The sequence below is a fragment of the Equus asinus genome, chromosome 29 (genome assembly GCF_041296235.1).
Source record: "Equus asinus isolate D_3611 breed Donkey chromosome 29, EquAss-T2T_v2, whole genome shotgun sequence".
NCBI classification, from domain to species: Eukaryota; Metazoa; Chordata; class Mammalia; order Perissodactyla; family Equidae; genus Equus; species Equus asinus.
Genome location: NC_091818.1, coordinates 23,411,575 through 23,429,556, shown reverse-complemented (window position 1 = coordinate 23,429,556; position 17,982 = coordinate 23,411,575). Strand labels below are relative to the sequence as shown.

The 17,982-nt window shown below is 34.4% G+C and overlaps 1 protein-coding gene across 35 annotated transcripts in view; it reads right to left on the bottom strand.

Annotated features, from left to right (window-relative positions):
- The window catches only part of ANKRD26 (ankyrin repeat domain containing 26), an 85,457-nt gene that overhangs the window by 44,917 nt on the left and 22,558 nt on the right, over positions 1–17,982 (bottom strand). For 13 of the 35 annotated variants that reach the window (XR_011499213.1, XM_044762029.2, XM_070500847.1 and 10 more), the window contains 11 exons: positions 16,837–16,909; positions 14,455–14,515; positions 14,161–14,363; positions 11,571–11,700; positions 11,208–11,269; positions 8,773–8,866; positions 8,449–8,547; positions 7,807–7,835; positions 7,641–7,713; positions 5,568–5,816; positions 3,044–3,126 (listed from right to left, as the gene is read on the bottom strand). Coding sequence is in view for 34 of the 35 variants with exons in the window: in XM_044762029.2 (XP_044617964.2) it covers positions 3,044–3,126; positions 5,568–5,816; positions 7,641–7,713; positions 7,807–7,835; positions 8,449–8,547; positions 8,773–8,866; positions 11,208–11,269; positions 11,571–11,700; positions 14,161–14,363; positions 14,455–14,515; positions 16,837–16,909 (1,156 nt within the window). In the remaining variant the exon portion in view is untranslated. The remainder of the gene's footprint in view (positions 1–3,043; positions 3,127–5,567; positions 5,817–7,640; positions 7,714–7,806; positions 7,836–8,448; positions 8,548–8,772; positions 8,867–11,207; positions 11,270–11,570; positions 11,701–14,160; positions 14,364–14,454; positions 14,516–16,836; positions 16,910–17,982) is intronic. The other 22 variants (XM_070500856.1, XM_070500858.1, XM_070500857.1 and 19 more) reach the window with 5 other exon arrangements.

Sequence of the window (17,982 nt, the reverse complement as noted above, 5' to 3'; positions counted from 1 at the left end):
TCTTTAATATCTCTAGATTTTTATCTATCTTTAAAACTCAATGTACCTCTTACACAAAATGCAAACAAACAAGTTAAAAAATCTATTATTGGGGGGAAAAACCTCAATATACCTCAGAACTCAAGTTTCTCCTTCAGAGTTAAATACTGAATTTTTTGCTGAGGGTTTACGCACCTATATGATAATATCATACACATCAAAACGTAACATACTTTATTAAGCAACATAATATAAAGGTCTGACTCAACTGAAAAATCTGAGACTGGTGATAAAAAATATGTGGGAGTGTATGTATTTATTATTAAAAATATCTCAAAGTGGTCATTTGGAATTCTAATTCCAAGGGTTTGAGTAAAGCAGATAAGATTGGACACACTAAAGCATAATAAATAGATTAGTTTAGCTGGGAATATTGTCTTATATCCTAATTTATCTTTAAGCCAATAGAATAAAAAAAGCCCTAGAGCTTGTTATATTTTTAAAGCAGTTTCCTTTATGCTTATTCTAGTTCAGAAGGTCACATGGTACTCAACTGAACTAGTTTCCCAGTTCAGAAGGAAGATGGACAAGAGAGACTCACGTTGATTAAGGAACAAAAATTGTGAGAATGTCTTCCTGAACGCCTATTATTTAGATGGCAGAAATAATCTATTTCTAGACACAATCACACCTTTAGACAACGTCATGCTATACATGAGCTTCGTTCATAGGCGGAAAGTCAGAATGGGCCCGAGAGCTGAGAAAGAGAGAAGACACAGAGCAGCAGCACATGAACCTCTACCTCTTTGTGAAGTTGCACTTTCTCTTTTTCCAAAGCCAGGAATTCTACTTGTAATATGCCTATCTCATTCTTAAACCTTTGCATATCTTGCTGTAATTCTTCATTTAGACATACTCTGGATGTTCTGTCCCTATATGGTGAAGAGCTCACATTTTCTAATTTGGGTTCCTCGCTGTTATAGTTATTAGCACTGCAATGATCTGCATATAATGGCTTCTGGAACAATTCTTGGGTTGGTTTTATTTTCTTATCAGTATTTGTAAGAGAAGAAACATTGTGCCTTTTTATTTGAATCATGTGTTTCATCCCAGTGGAACGGGCAAGCCACAAATCAAGAAGGCTCTGTGGATCACTAGACTGAGGTGTCTGTCCGACGTCTAAATTCCAATTAGTGGTATTTTGGGTCACATTTTTTGTCATTTGCACATCAAACTCTTGGTCTTCTTTCACTTCAAATGTAACTACTGGGTTCCTTACTTTTTTATTTTCTGGATCATTATAAAAACTCTCCTCATTTTTGTTAAAAACATGTTCAGTGTCTGATTTATCATTTTCACAGTCTAATTTATTTTCATTTAAATAAAGCTTTGAAGATGACTGGCAAGCGTATTCCGGGGACCCAGAGTCTGAATGAGATGGAAAGACATTTTTGAGACTGGGTTCTTTTTGTCCAGGAAACGCCTGGAATAGTACAGAGATAGACACTCCAAGTGCATCTTTTTCCTCACAATCAAGTGTATAATTTGTCAAATTAGAAGAAATTTCCTTTAAGTTTGCTCCTTCTTTTGAGTTATCATGTAGTGGCTCTTCCTCAGGATAAGCAGTAATTTTGTATTTTTCACAAATTTCACCAAATTTCTGCTTTAACTCATTTGTGACGAGTTTTAAATTATTTTTCCACTCTAATTTGCCTTGTTTGATCCACATTTCCTTATACTTTTGCACACAAGGAAGTCCTGAATATACAGGTATATCCTCTCTATCACATTCCTTATTCATTACTGGTTCTTGAGGCATTTTTGGCAGACGCAAAAGTGGAAGATTAATTTGCTTGCTTTGATTTTCAGATGTCTTTTCTGTTAGGGTGTATGTTTGTAAAATAGCTTTATCCTTAAGTAAGCAAGTAACGACAAAGAAAAATTAGAAAATAATTAAAATTTAACTGTTAAACTTATTAATCTATGTTTACTTCCAAATCATTGCACTGTAACTAAGAAGTGAAAAATAAGTTGACTTAGCCTGAAATAGGAGAAAAACATGAACCTGCAAGCCTAATTTTCTCACTGTTTGAACTAAACAATTCATTATATGTTATATCTACCAAAAACAAACTAGGAAATGATCTGTAATGCTACAAAGGCTTCCTCACTTAAAGATATTTGACCTCACCATACCTTAAACAGCGAGCCCCAACAGTGCATTTAAGGATCTTATTTTATAGATTAATACTGGGGAACAGGTAAACGTTAACTTACTAGAAACCAAAATCAATTAACATCAATCAGAAAGAAAAGCAAATTCCTAAATTTTAATTCCAATTATATACTATGATGGTATCATACATCAATATAGATTATCCGCTTGTATCTAGTTCTAAGATAGTCTAATATCCACTAGTGAAAGTGGATAAAAATTTTTTTAAAAACATTTACTGATTTTCTACACTGAAATGAAATACATTAGAAAGTTATTATTTGTACCCTAATAACAAAGCTCCTATCCTGGAAGGTGTGATTCCCTTAATAGGCAGCTGTCTTAATCTTACGACTCCATTCTCTCCTGAATGTAGACTCTGAAGTCCATTCCACAGAGATAGATCACAAGGCAGAATAAATCTTTCATCTTGGCATTAGTGACTGGCAGTATCAAAGTGCAAATTTTGACCCACTGGGAATGATTACACTTTTTATAGGACTTCAACTCAGTGGCCATCATTGTTATATTGTTCATAATTTTAACTGCCTACTCATAAGATTCAATATTTGATGTTACTTTCTTCATCATCTAGGGAAGTTATACAAACAGAAGTAAACAATATTCAGGAAATTTTCTGCCTCAATTCCAGCAATAAATTTTAGCTATAAGTTCCTATAGATTCTGACTATTTTAAGTGTTGTAACTAGTTAAATTGTTATAAAATCTAATATTAAATGATCTATTAATTCTAAAAGGCTAGTTTGAAAGGTAATTTCATTTAGACTATGTTACTAAAGCATAGAAAACAAGATTAAATCAGAAATTTAAATTTATATTTTTACGTACCTGCAGGTGGTTATTTTCACTTCCGTCAAGCCTTTCTTGCTCTTCCTCTGATGTGATTTCCAAGTCTACTTCTGCTGACAAAGCTATATATTTAGTTAAAATGAGCTACTTATAAAAATGGTTAGATAAAAAGTATAATCTTTCTAAAAATAGATTAAAAATAACATTTTATCAACTGAGAGTTTAAATTAAACTTAATCTTTACCTGAATATTTACTTCTTTAAGAAATAGTGTATCTAAAACTTCAAGAAACCATTTGGAAAATACTAGATGTCACCAGCTTCAAGGCACACAAACATCTCAAGGATTCATTCACGAATTCATCCACCCAATATCAATGAACACAACAATCAGAAACAAAACAAAATTTAGCAATACAGTACACACATATCGAGTCACACAATATCCTCTATCTTATAATAATACCTTTTTAACACACTAAGCTTCAACTACAACAATATTCGTGGTTTCCAACATTACTGTTACTTTTTATGCCTTTCTCAGTGTACCTCCTTCTATATATCTGAAATGTTTTCCTCTACCATTCTGACAAATGTCTTTTCATCTTTTAAGACTCAGCTTACTTTGTGAAGTCTCCTTGATTACAGCTATCTTTCTCCAGCTAAACAGGTGTCTCCTTCCTTGGCGCTACCTCAGTACTTTATAGATTTTTCTGGTGTATCTTCACTACCTGAACTGTGAATTATTTCTTTACACATATATCCTCTTTGCTCCTAGGTTGTAGGGGACAATCCCTTCAATCATCTTTGCAAAAACAGTCTTTATTTATTTTACTCAACAATTATTTGAGTTCCTGCTAAGTAGTAGGCACTGAGATTTAAAGAAGAACGTAGGTTAAAGGTGTCAGGGATGGCTTTTGTAGAGTTCATGCCTGAGCTGAGACAAACAGTGGGGTTAGCCAGATTCAAGGGGGTAGAAGGCAGGAAAGGGGGAGAGCAGGCAGGGCTGTAGCAAGACAGGAGAGAAACACACAGTAGGGGAACTGTTGTCTAAAGTACAGAGATTGTGAGGAAGGCACCATCAGCAGTTCAGTAATGCCAGGGGAAAGGGCAGGCAGGAGAAAGGGCCAAGGATGGAGAGAGAGGCACAAGTCAGATTATGAAAGCCTTACATGTAATTTTAAGATGCCTGGACGTGAATGTGTCTTACAGAGTGGTTCAGGGTCATATTTGCGTTTGAGAGAGATCACTCTAAATGCTGTGGGAGGGATTAATTACAGAGGCACATGAATAAACGGAGGGAGACGAACTGGAAGGCAGTAAGTCAAAATAAAGATGATGCAGGCCTGAACTGAGGGAACGTTTCCAGAAATACTTAGGCTATAAAATGACCAGGACCCAGGTTAGAATAAATCTTTAGGAAATGAATAAATGCACAAATCCTGGGTCCCTGGAGAACTAGACTCTGCTCATTACTTTACAAAAGGCATCAACTGAGAAGAGAAATGACCTGCGTGAACTGTCTGAAGTTGCTTGTAGTTATTCGGTAGTGTTTCTGTTTCACATCTCCCTGTGTGGAGGGAGCTTGTGTAGGTGTTTTAAAGTCCTGCTTCTTGGTTCTACCAAGCTCATAAAGAAATACGAGCAAACAAGTCACTTGCACAGGTAAACAGCTTTGGACCAATAGCTTGTAGACACTACTCTGGGAGATAATTGAAAATCTTTTGTAAATACAATGTTAAACTCCAGAGGTAAGGAAAAAAAAGAAGATAAAACTATAGGGGGGAATACTGTATGATTTATTACTACAGATCTTATCATAAGACTGATTAAGAGCACTGAATTAACTGGTACATAAAGTGGAACACGTATTAGACAGTTAATCAACAGAATGGGTACCCTAGTAGAATTAAAATTGACTTTTCAGGTATTATTTCTAAATGAAACAGCACTCCTTAAAACCAATATTCTTTGTGAACTATTTATTCATTAAAAAAAATAATAAACAAGGTGATAGACTTTGTGGACACAGCTGAGAAGGAGGTACCATGTAGCAAATTCTCAATGATTCCCATTACTGTTAGGAAAGCCAATTCCAAAATATATAAGGGGACAGAAATACAAGAAATATTTTAATATTTGGTTTTGGAAAGTGTTTTTTTACTTATAGTGAATATAGTTCTAAACAATACTTGTGAATTCAGAGCTATAAAACAGAGCAAGAAACCACGTTACGTTTGAGAAGGTAATCTTCAGGGAAAAACTAAAGTTCTAAATATAATCCCAAAATTCTAAATATAATCCTTCTCCCCACTCTCAAGTGTATGCTAAATATTAGTCTAAACAAAATTACTCTTTCTCCTAATTCTCTTTGTTATTTATATGTTGCTTTGGTTACAGAAGAATGCAAATATCTTGCTAAAACATCTTTTGTTTGGTTGTAGGTTACATAAACAGAGTAAACATAAAGTAAATTTTGCCAAAAACTGATTTTTGAAGTCAGAACTATGGCGAGGCCGTGCAGATGGGATCTAGGGTCGAACTCTCTATGCTTCTTTATTACCTTCTTTTCTCTCTCTGTTTTCTGGTAGCTGTGATTCACACAGGTCATGGAGTGTATAATTCCCTACTAGAAACACAGCTCCAATATTCATCTCTTCTTTACCTACTAATGCCATCTGTCCAAATTCTGTGGATGCTGTCTGATTTTTGGTCATTGACTGGGATACAAATGGATATTTATCACCAACTTTCAAATTCCCGGATCTCTGACAAGTCTGGTTATTGAGGGTCAGACTAGTAGAATCCCAATCTGAAAATAAAGTTTTCATTCATTAGAATGTAAACAGTACAAATTTGACTAACTTGTACAAATTCTTCAGAGAAGCAGTCCCATGTCCTCCTCTCTCCCCTAGAACACGCTATTCCTTATGGTATACTTTATTTTACACGTCCTATACTTGTCATTCACATAGATAAGTTCAATTAACTACTGTCTCTCATTTTTGTACTTTTTTATTTTCTAGTATTACTTTCTTTGATTCACTCAGAAGTTTCTATTACATATTCTGTTTTCCATAAGAGCTTTGTTTATTAATAATTTTAAGATTCTTCAGGGTATGAATTTTTTTGTTATTAACAAAATTTATGTCTAGTCATTATTTTACGTTTAAATATGCATGGCAGTATTGTGTATGTTCTAGAAATACGGGTTTTAAAAAAACTTTTAATGAATAGTACTACTTGAAATAAAAAACTACTTTAACTACAATGAGATATTCTTTCCTTAACGTACCAATATCTTCAGAATTCACTTTTTAAGCCTTAGATAAACATCATAAATTTATATGAGAAATGATAGCCTTGAGTGACTTCACTGTTTCCATGGAAAAAGAGGGTAAGCCTTGGCCCACACTAGATCCAGAGTGCCATCAGACAGGAAATGAACATACAACAAAAATATTTTCTTTTTTATTAACAAATATGTCAGATTAAACTATTCAAGACAAGTCAGAGAAAAAAGCAACAAACATAGAAGTAAAACGTTAAAGCGCATTTCATCAAAACGGTCCCTCTTCACATCCATGAACCCTGTACGATCATGCGTCACTTAACGACGGGGATACATTCTGAGAAACGCGTCATTAGGGGATTTCGTCATTGTGCCAACATCAGAGCACAGTACAGGGTTTAAAATGGCGGTTCTCAAGTGTCAACTGAGACTTCCTGGAGTCCCAAGATCCTTCCATTCAGGGAGTCCAAGAGGTCAAAACTATTTTTACAATAATACTCAATGTTTTTGCCATTTTCACTCTCATTCTTTTATAAGTGTACAGTGGAGTTTTCCACAGACATAACATGTGACAACATCATCTCTCTAATGGCTAATGGGTCATGGCTCTAATGGCTAATAGAATATATGATTGTGTATGCTTGTATTTTAAATTTCTCACTTTTACTTTCTAATATTGTATCAATAGATACAACTCAAACAAAAGTTCTTTGGAATTCTCAATAATTTTTAACAGGATAAAAGGATATGAAGGCCAAAAAGTTTTAGAATTACTGTTTTAAAAGACTGTGTTTACTAAATGTTAAGGTATGATTAATTACTTCCTCCATTTTTAACAATCAAAGACACCACACACACACACACACACACAAACACGGTCTGAATCAGAACATCTGGTTGGCTTAAGATCATCAATCTAACAACACTAAGATGAAATAATTAAAGTTAAAACACAACTGACATGTTAGCAAGTGAAGCTTTACTCTGGGTAAAGGTCAGAATTCAAACAAGCATTTTAAAACACTGGAAAAAATCTTAGAGTCTAATAATTAACCTCTGGGAATCCCTAATAAGTGCATGGATTCCAAAGTGGGATCTTTAGGGTATCAAAACATAAAAGAAGAAACATCTGAGCTAAAGCTTACGTTTTAAAAATCTCTTTTTCTTATGTTTATAAATATCTTTTTTTCAAAGATGGATACCAACAATGACATTGCATTATTTATGTCAAATTATTTCTATTAAATTTGCAAAAAAAAAAGAATTAGGAATAAGAAGACTGTGAGCACTTCAAATATTTTAGTGTACTTCTTGCCAGAGCTAACTTTGTAGTGCAAAATTTACCTGATCTGGATGTTTGTACATCCTTCCTTCCTCCTGCTTTCTTGGGAACAGAATCTTGCACTTCAATGGTAGGCTGAATGGGTTTTGAAACAAGATGATTAATAAATAATATACATTTCATACAATCTGTAGTTAATAACTCAAGTAAAAATATAAAAGTTATTACCTTTAAGTGAGGACATTTTTCAGGAGAATCTAAAAAGCAAAAGGGACATATAATCAATTATATGTAAACATGAAAGTCCACTATACATTCATGCACAATTAATGTGGAGCTGAATCCTCATGCTTGGCTTTGGAAATGACTACATTAAGTTTTGGAGTTTTGCTTTTTAGGGGGAATTAGGACAGCAACAAGACAGAATACAAATCCATTATAAACACTGAAGAAAAAATAGGAATATAGGCTTACCCAAACATGCAGTTAAGATTTCAAAGTAAGATCATGTTTCAGATGACTAGAACTAAAATAGAAAAGTGCACATACACCAATGTGAACATGCTGAATGATGGGGAGAAGAATGACCTTCAATCAGAGGAACAAATCATGACACTAAGAGGATAAATGCAAAAGCTGATGGTAGAATGCAGCAGCATATCTTCAATGAATGCATTAGAATCATTTATACCATTATACTACAAGTATGTATCATATTCTTCAATTGTTCTGTAATTTAGTGCACAGTTGTGATGACAGTTCAATTGAATGCATAATTCATTTCCCAAGAGAGAAAGTTTTATGAATTGATCAGCTTGGATATACACTTGTAGAATAATAGTTAATAAAAATATTCATTTTTTTCCATACCCATGTGAGCTACTGGTATGCCTACATTTCTTTTATCCTCTAGTTTAGCCATCTTAAAGTTTCTTGATCCACTCATGCAAGAAGGTACATAAAACACATCTAAGAAATAATGCATAATAAACATTCAGTATTGAAATATGATTATCAAAAAGGAAAACAATAAGTGTAATTGCCATAGAATATTAGATGTTAATGTTCTTTTCATGTCTCTTTTGTCTTACTATGCATTTAACAGGTGATTTTCTTTGGCTATTAGAATATATCAGTATTCATGTTTTAAATCAAGATTCTGTCAAATAACTTTTTATAAAATATAGTTCTTACCTTCTACTTGTTCATTTAACATATTTTTTCCTTTTTGGTCTGCAGCTCCAGATAAATGATCAACATACTTCTGTGGAAGACTCTCAGAAATACTCTGTTAAAATTAATAACAATAATGATGTGTATAAAGATTTCCTAATCCCGTTCTAAGAAAATACCTGAATGTCCTATTTTAAAAGCAACTGGAGTTAAAAATAAGAGAAGCATGTATGTAAACCAAAACATGTACATAGAAACCTTCATACATGCTCTCTAGATCACGTCTATCTTGTATCTTCATTTGGCTCTTGACTCTGTAAACTGAGCGTGGAAGGGCAGAGTAAATATTTTCATAGACAAACACTGACTCAAATGCACATTTCAACAAGGAACTAATTTCAAAACACCTAACTCTACTCGGCATTCCCCACCAAAGCAAGAAGACATTTTTAAAAATACACATTTAAACAAATTCTTCAATAAGCATACTTGCTATAAATTTACAATATTTCTAATGACCAATGTCTTTTAGGATTAAAATAAGAAAACATGACGTGATAAGAAACTTTGGAGTATGTCATGCTGAATATAAACAGAACACTGTAGAAGCTGCTTCATTTAGCTAAACAAGGGCTTGAAACAATCTACTATTTGATAAAATTTGTATTGATAGGAAAAATGGTTGAATAAAAAAGCAAAGTAGTAAGAAAAGCTTTTCTTTAAATTATGTTTAAATAATAGAATGAAATTTTAGGCATAGTATGCAACTCTTCAAAAAAGTATTGTGAGTTTTAATAAGAGAAGAATAAGACCATTTATTTACTAACCATCTAAATGTGCCAGATGCTTACCATCTGCATTTTCTTTTCTACACACAACAACAATAATAAAAATGATATGATGACAGTTACCCCACTCCTGCTCCCTGGTCATCCACGATGGCAGAGTAAAATGAACGGATGTGATCCACTGTTCCCTCTGTCCAGAATGTCTTTCTCCTAGACCTTCACACGACTGGCTCCTTCTCATCCTCCACTTGGCAGCTTTTGTCATACTCAGAGAGATCTTTTCTGAGCATCTAGATTCCACTCCTACTCCCATCCCCATCCTAACCACAAACTCCCCCAATATTCTCTAACCTAACATTCTCCATTTTCTTTATATGAAGTACTTAGCGTGACTTATAACAGACAGTTGACAACTCGTTGTTCTGCTCCTCCCACTCCAGCCTAATCCTTCAACTTGTACATTCAGTGTCTAACTGCCCAGCACATAGTTGGTATTCAACGAGAGAAATTCACTTAAGGTCACAGCATTTAAAATCTCATTGAGGAGGCCTCAAGTACCAAAGCAACATACCTACAGGATATCTTCACTAGTAGCCTAGTGAAACTTAACATACTCCAGATTAGAAATCCACAAGCCCATTCTAACTTTCCCATTCTTTTCTTGATACTATTGTCATTTTACTGCCCTTCAGATTGAAAAAAGTGTCCTCATTCTTTAGTAAGTCACTAAATACCACTGTGTCTTACATTTCCACAGCATCCTTTACAGTTCAAAAAGTGTTTTCACATTTGTTACCATATTTGTTCATTACATACACCTGAGAGGCAGGTATCACTATCATTTTTATGAATGAGGTCACTGACATTTTGAACAGGTTAAACAAGCTTTTCCAAGATCCCATAGCTAGTAAGTGACGGAACTAGGATGCGAGCATGTCTTTCGACTTCCAATATGGTGCTCATCCCACTGTGCAGCAGCTGCCTATATCTAAGAGGCCAGGCCCTTATCGCTTTCCAGAGTTGTCACCTTAGAATAGGTCATCATTACTTTACACTTATGTTACTACAAGTATGGCTGCCATAAAGATACTCAATGCATGCTATTTAAACTATCCAAAATAGTTTTTACTTATTAAAACATCACTAAATCAAATTGCTACTGTTATAATCCCACATATTTATCGCTATTCCCCATGCTTTCCCTTCTCCTGAAATGTTCCTTGCAGGTCTACCTGACAAAGTGTAATACTTTGAAGTCCCAGGCATTACCTTTTCAAATTCCAAGCTGAAAAACCTATGATCCTAACTGTATCTCTCCCAATCTCTCCAGGAGTTTTATGTATCCATATACACCATAGAATCACACACGTGGCCAATGGTTGACCTAGAATAACTCCTTAGTTTCTACAGAAACTTACTTCAGAACCCAAAGTGATGCCCTATGACTTCTAAGCCTTAGTTTTTTGCACTATATACATTGGCTTCAGTAAGTGAATCTTGCAAATTAGCAGAATTGTACTATGCAGTAGTATTACATTAGGCATATAATTATTTTATTAATTTTGATAGGCAAATGCAGAGGTGAGGAAGTCAAGTCAAAGCCTCTCTTTTGTTTTAACACCATTTAATGCTTATATTTAAAAGAATAATAATAATAGAAGACAGTACCTCAGAATCCCAAGGTGATTCTACACCGTCCTCTTCTCCTAATCCTAATGCTGACATCAGATCTACGAAATATAGTCACAGATACATTAATGAGAAGATTTATTACAACGAATTTTAAATATATATACAAGTCTATGTCCATTCATGAACAGTTCAATAAAATAAAAGCAATAGCAGAAAACAATTTCAGAGGGTTGAAGCATTTTCAGCAAGAAAAAGTTGGTAGTAGTTGGGATATTTATGAAGAAAGATAGCAAAAAAAATACTTAAAAGAAATAGATATCAAATTTGGATCTACACGCTTCACATTTTTTTATTCTAGCATTTAAGCATAAAAAAATTCACATATATTCACTAACTTACCACTCCTATTATCTTTGTGTGCTCCCTCAACAGAAATCAAATTGTCATTATTTGTTTGCTCTTGTGGAGTACTTCGAATAATATCAATACCATTTTCTTTTTTCCCAATTGCTGACTTTGTTGTTTCTTCCTATAAAAGCAAAACAAAACAAAATCCAACTTCAGAAAACATCACATTCGTTCACTTGCTCACTTGGTCAGTCAGTAACACAACCAACATTTACTGGATCTATCAAATCAGAGGCATTATCCTGGGAGAAGCTGGAAATATAAGTAAAAGAGATTCTAATAGAGTAGAGCTACATGAAAACACAAGGAACAGAGAAGCAGCAGCCACTAGTTCTAGAACCAACGAGAATCAAGTACAGTAGCACAGGGGAGAGAAAAGTCAGGTGCTATCTGGGAAGCTCAGGAGAGGCTGCAGACATAGGGCTGGATCTCGAAAGACAGATACAGCACAGTGGGAGCGTGTGAAGGGCATTCTAGAAAGGGGAGCGTGAGCAGAAGGTATGAAACAACATAATACGTGAGGGGAATACAGTAATGTGGTAAAACTAGAACCACTTATTGAGAATAGGATGGAGATAAAACTGGAGAATCAGAACCAAACACAAAGGCAAGTGTCGTGTGAGCAGGTGAACTTTATCCTTCACGCAAACGGGGACCCACCACATGAGCACAGGAGTTACATCATCACAAATATATTTTAGAAAGGTCACTCTGGCAGCAATGTAAAGAGGAACATAAGGGGAGCAAAACTAGAAAAGAGTATTTCAAGATTAGAGGTGAGAAAGTTAGTTATAGCAATAAATTTTAATTTTGGGAATATTATAGTAATAAGCATTTTTAAGTTGAATGAAAATATTTAATATTTAATAGTAAAACATCAATACAAGACTCCTTTTTTTTGTGTGAGGAAGATTGGCCCTGAGCTAACATCTGTTGCCAATCTTCCTCTTTTTGCTTGACCAAGACACTTGCTGAGCTAACATCTAGGCCAATCTTCCTCTTTTTATATGCGGGACACTGTCACAGCATGGCTTGATGAGTGGTGCATAGGTCCATGCTCAGAATCCAAACACGCAAATCCTGGGCCACCAAAGTGGAGTGCACAAACTTAACTGCTACCCCACTGGGCTGGCCCCCACAAGACTCCTTTTTAAAACTTAATTTTAAAAAGACAAGTTTTAAGTTGTAGAAGAGAACTACTTATGTGATTACAGAATTATGATGTATTTTTAAGTACTAATATGATGTAAGAAAGAAATATAAAACTCTATTTTAAAATTCACATGGTTTTCCCATTCCCCTGTGAACTGCATACTAATAGCTCTAATTTCCTATCTACACCATATAGGATGGTAATTAAAGATCAGAGAAAGGATCTAGTATTTTAAAATTAGTAAAACTAAGCTTATCTAAGTTGAAGATGTCAAAGTCTTCAAATACAGCTCTGATGAACAGGCAGGACCCAATATTCCTGGGGAAGAAATGGACTAGTAGAAACAAGTAGTTTCTACTAGGAAAAAAATCCTAAGTTGCGATTTCATTCATTTAATATATACGTATATGTCCATTACATGCAGATTAATACTAGGAAAAGATAAATCAGAATAAATATATCAGAAAAATAATTTTTTTTTCTTTAAGAGTACTACAGCTTACAATTTAATGGACAGATTAAGAACCTCATTTTCATAAGCAGAAATTTTAATTTTAATAAAACATTAAACAAAATGCTTATTTCCTCTCTCTTTACTCTCAAAAAGATCTAAAACACCTACCAAGATGATACCAAAGAGTAAGATTAGTTAAGTAAGTTAAGTACATACCAAACAGTAAGTTAGAAACCATAAGAAACAGAAGGGCCAAAAATTCACAATTCATAATAAACTTGGTAAGGCCTAAAACAATTTCTTTGCATTATCAATGGACAAAGATTTTGCTTGATTAAACATAAGATATCACTTTATTAAACTTAGAAGTGAGAATTAAAGAAAAAAAATAAATTCAAATTAAAACTTTGATGACCAAAAAAAGGATAAAGATTAAATTTTCTTTCACTTCTTCATAAAAATTAGCTAGAAATCATTTAAAAGAGTCTGAGTACTTTTTCATTACCAGGTTTTCTTTTCTTAATTTGCATTTAAAATAATTTCTATCATATTTTATAATACAGAGGAATTCCTTCTCTCAATTAACTCTACTATTTCTGTTGTGTTTTATAATAATCTGTCTCATCTTGACTCTCTTATTCAATCTTTATATTCATCTTGCCCTTCTGAAATAGATTCTTCCCCTTTCTCCCCCACCCATCTTCATATTCATCCAGCTGTTCTTTCTAGTTGTTTTTTAATCTTTTTCTTCCAAAACGGCATACCTAGGAACTGTTTATTCCCACCAACCTTTATAAATCTCAATCCTGTACTTACATCCCTCTTGTTATTATACCTGTTTTCTATCATGATCTTGAGGACTTCCATTTCTTTCTTAAGATCATTTTCATCATTATAAGGATCAGGGGGATGGTATGTGAAAAAACATGGGGAAAAAAGTTTTTTTAAAAAAACAACAAAACAAAAGAACTTACCTTTGTAAGATCAAGGTCTGCAAAAGACCTCACAGTAGGTTTTAGAAGAGGTTCAGGTGACGGAAAGGCAGGAGGAGAAAAGCCCTGGACTTTGATTGATGGTTTGGGAAGAGTTTCAACCACATCTTCATTTTCACTATCAGAATTATCGTCCTCAAATAGCATTGTATTTTCCGGTCTCACAGTACCACGTTTTGCTTCTACTACAGCAAAAACAATGTAAAGAGTACATGAAAATATCTGTAATTTCAAATCAATGAATACACAAAAATGAACAGTCTTCAAATAGCTTACTGTTTTTCTTGGATTGCTGAAAAGCAGTCATTAGCTTTGTTAAGCTTGGTTTTGGGACATTCTAGAAAAAAAATAACAACTTTAAGAACAACAAGTATCAAATTGGATAAAACAATTATAATATTGCCCATCACTATATGATCTAACACAAAGAGCACAGGCTTTGGAGTCATTCAGATGCAGGTTCAAATCTCAGTCCAGCCATTTACTAACCTACATCTTCTCACAGGGTGAAGATTACGAGAGATGACATAGGAAGCCCTAATATGTTACTTCCTTTACCCATAATTGATTATTATACAAATACTATAATGTCCATGACATTATTTTCTTTACTAAAATAACCTAAAACAAAAATTTATCCTGAGGTAGGTTAAATTATTATTGAAAATATTAACATTAAGAAACTTAAACTATTTGCTATATTTTGAAATGTGTTTGCACCAATATTTGCATGAATTATCTCTTTTGGGGGGAAATATGATAGTTTAGTTTTTAGTAGTATCTTGTTTAGATGGGTTGGAATCACACACAGTATAACTTGTTTCTATTCTGTTTGTCAAAAAGTTAAAGACAAATGATTGTTTAATCTAGCGCCTTCTAAGAAAGAGGAAAAGAAAGAAAAAAGAATAAACCTGTGGGGCAATGATTCATGAATGAAAGCCACACACATACTAAATAGAAAGCCATATATGTCGACAAAGGTGACAGAGAGAGAAACACTGAAAGAACAGACAGTGAAGAAATGTTTTCCACAAGGAAAAATTAGCCAAGGGTAAATCATAAAAATAAATGGTGGAGGAGAAGAAAGGAAAAAAATGAGTCATGATCAGTCAATCAAGTACGAGCTTAAGACAAGGAAAACGTTAAGTAAAATAAGGTATGTGAAGAAACATACATATGTATTTCAGTATATGTAACTATATATATCAGTAATATGTCAGTATTATTAGGACTGTACTAGGATCTGTCCATAGGACAGCCCTAATAATACTGATTTATATTACTCTATAATTACTTGTTTATAAATACTACTGCAATAAAGAGTTTAATTTTGTCACTACAAAATAAGTCATTCAATTAGTTGAACATGGTCATCTTCACTACCTGAAAACTGTAAATTATTACTAGACAGAAAGAAAAATAGAGACAGAAATGTTCCTAACACATCTTTCCACCTCAAGAAAGACTTGGTAATCAGAATTCTAAGGAGAAACATAGCTTGAAAAGATAGACAGTTAGCCCTCTGTATCCACATGTTCCAAATCCAGAGATTCAACCAACCTCGGATCATGTACAGTACTATGTTTATGATCCATGGTAGGTTGAATCTTGGATGCAGACTACCGGATACGACTAAGGGACTTGAGCATCCATGGATTTTGATATCCGCAGGGGTCCTGGAATCAATCCCACGAGATATCAAAAGATATTACAATGCTTCATACATGCAAGACCTACTCTAGGTGCTCCAGGATATGCACAATTATGCTTCCTAACCCCCAGCAGCTGACAGTGATGCAAGGGCTTTACAATGAATATTTAAATAACTATAATACAAAACACCTGAAATTTTAGAATGTGACAGAAGGACTTCGAGTAGGTATTTTTAAAAACTATAATAAAAAATTCCTGAAGTTTGAAGTGTTACCATATAGTTATTAAGAGTCTCTGTTTCCCGAATTGGTTGTTTTAGGCAAAACATGTATTTTCAATCAGATGAAGAGTTTTAAATATACTACTCTTAATGGAATGATTTAGAAAACACAGTGTAATCCCTCTATAATATACATTTTGAGAAAGAATTTAACTTGCTAGATTTCTACAATTTTTAATATTATTTCAGTCCAAATGCAGAACCAAGGATAGAAACAGAGAAAAAACCTCTTTCCTAACAACTACATGATACCAAAATAAAAAGTGTCCAAGAAGAAAAAGCTATACGATACATACTATATAGTTTTGGAACTGAAAGGCATCAGGGAAATTCCCTGATTATTAGAATACGTAATTGGACCCATTAAAGATTTCATTTAGGCCTGAGTATTATAAACGTCCTGTTAGTATGATTTAAAAGTCACAGTAAAAATCCTTATCCCTGATCACATTTCCTATTTCCTCCATTGTGGGAAAGCTTCTCCCAATATAATCTTCCTGTCTCTAGATATGTTCCAGCTCATTCTCTTCTTCAGCCGCCTTCAGTATTTATCAGAGTAAAAAAAACAGACAACTAGTCCTATTTCTATCAAACGGTTTGCTCTGACCAACTTTCCATAACAAACAAAAAACGATGATAGGTGGACCCTGCTAATCTTTAAGAGTAAATACCACACAAAACTCAATTCTGAGCAGGAAAATTAATTTCATGAGACAGTACTTTACCTTGGTATCAAAGTCTAAGTCTTCATCATCCGATGTAGGCCATGAATCATCAATGCCAGCTTTGTCGGAAAGCCTTTAGAGCAAGAATATACAACAAAAACAGGTGAGTTCACTGCTGTAAAAATACAAGAACAACAAAAACTCAAGTGAAAGGTTGGCTATCTATATATTAAATGAGGTTTCTTGATATAACTAAAATGTGCCTTCTGCTTTAAAAAAACTTTCAATTATCTATTTCTGCCTCCACATCTGCCCACCTATGAAACATCCAATGAAGACCACTCTAAGTTCCCATAACAAAGAGTGACAGCCAATACACAGGCAGAGCTTGAGAATAATTGGTTTTCACCAAAAGTCCTGCAGGCTGAATTGAAAATCTAATTAATGGCTGACATATTTTGCTACCTGAACTGGAACAAACCTGATGACCTAAACAAGGCAGAATGGTACACTGTCCCTTCTCCACTACCTGTCCCTGGTTCAAAGACTAATCTATGTCAGTCAAAAATGCCAGTCTTGGTTCTTCAGGATGGAAAGCACTTATTAAGGTGACCCCATTCCTTACTTTTGCCCTAAAACAGTTCAGGGCATTCCCTGAAATGTTTGAGTTAAATGTACAAAAGTCAAAGAACAAATTTACACGTTGTTAGTTGGAATACTATTCCCACAGAGATTAAAACATTAAAAATTATAAAGTCCAAATATTTTTGCCATATGGGTCCTCCTCATGTCGGTCCACATAAACCAGCAAGCCCTTAGACACCTTCATAGGCCCCCAGAAACCACGGAGGGAGACTGCTATAAAAGCAGAGTTCCGGTAGTGGTGCCTCTATGGCCCTTGTGCTGTCTAAATAGCTTCCTTCTTATGGATTCCCACTCTCAGCTTGCTCCTCTGCAGGGCTCCCTGACAGTCTCCAACCTTCAAATCTTCAGACTCCTGAAACAAGTGACCAAGAGTAGCAGCTGTCTATTTCCCTGCTCCTGGAAAACAAGCTAAATGGAGTCAGTTGTCCACTCCCAACATAGGCATGTCGCCAACTACCCAACTGAAGCCCCATGACTGATTCGACAGCCAGTCCTACCCCTGCCCAACCCTACATGAACATGGAAAGGACAACAGTGAACTGGGAAAAGAAGTGGAGAGGA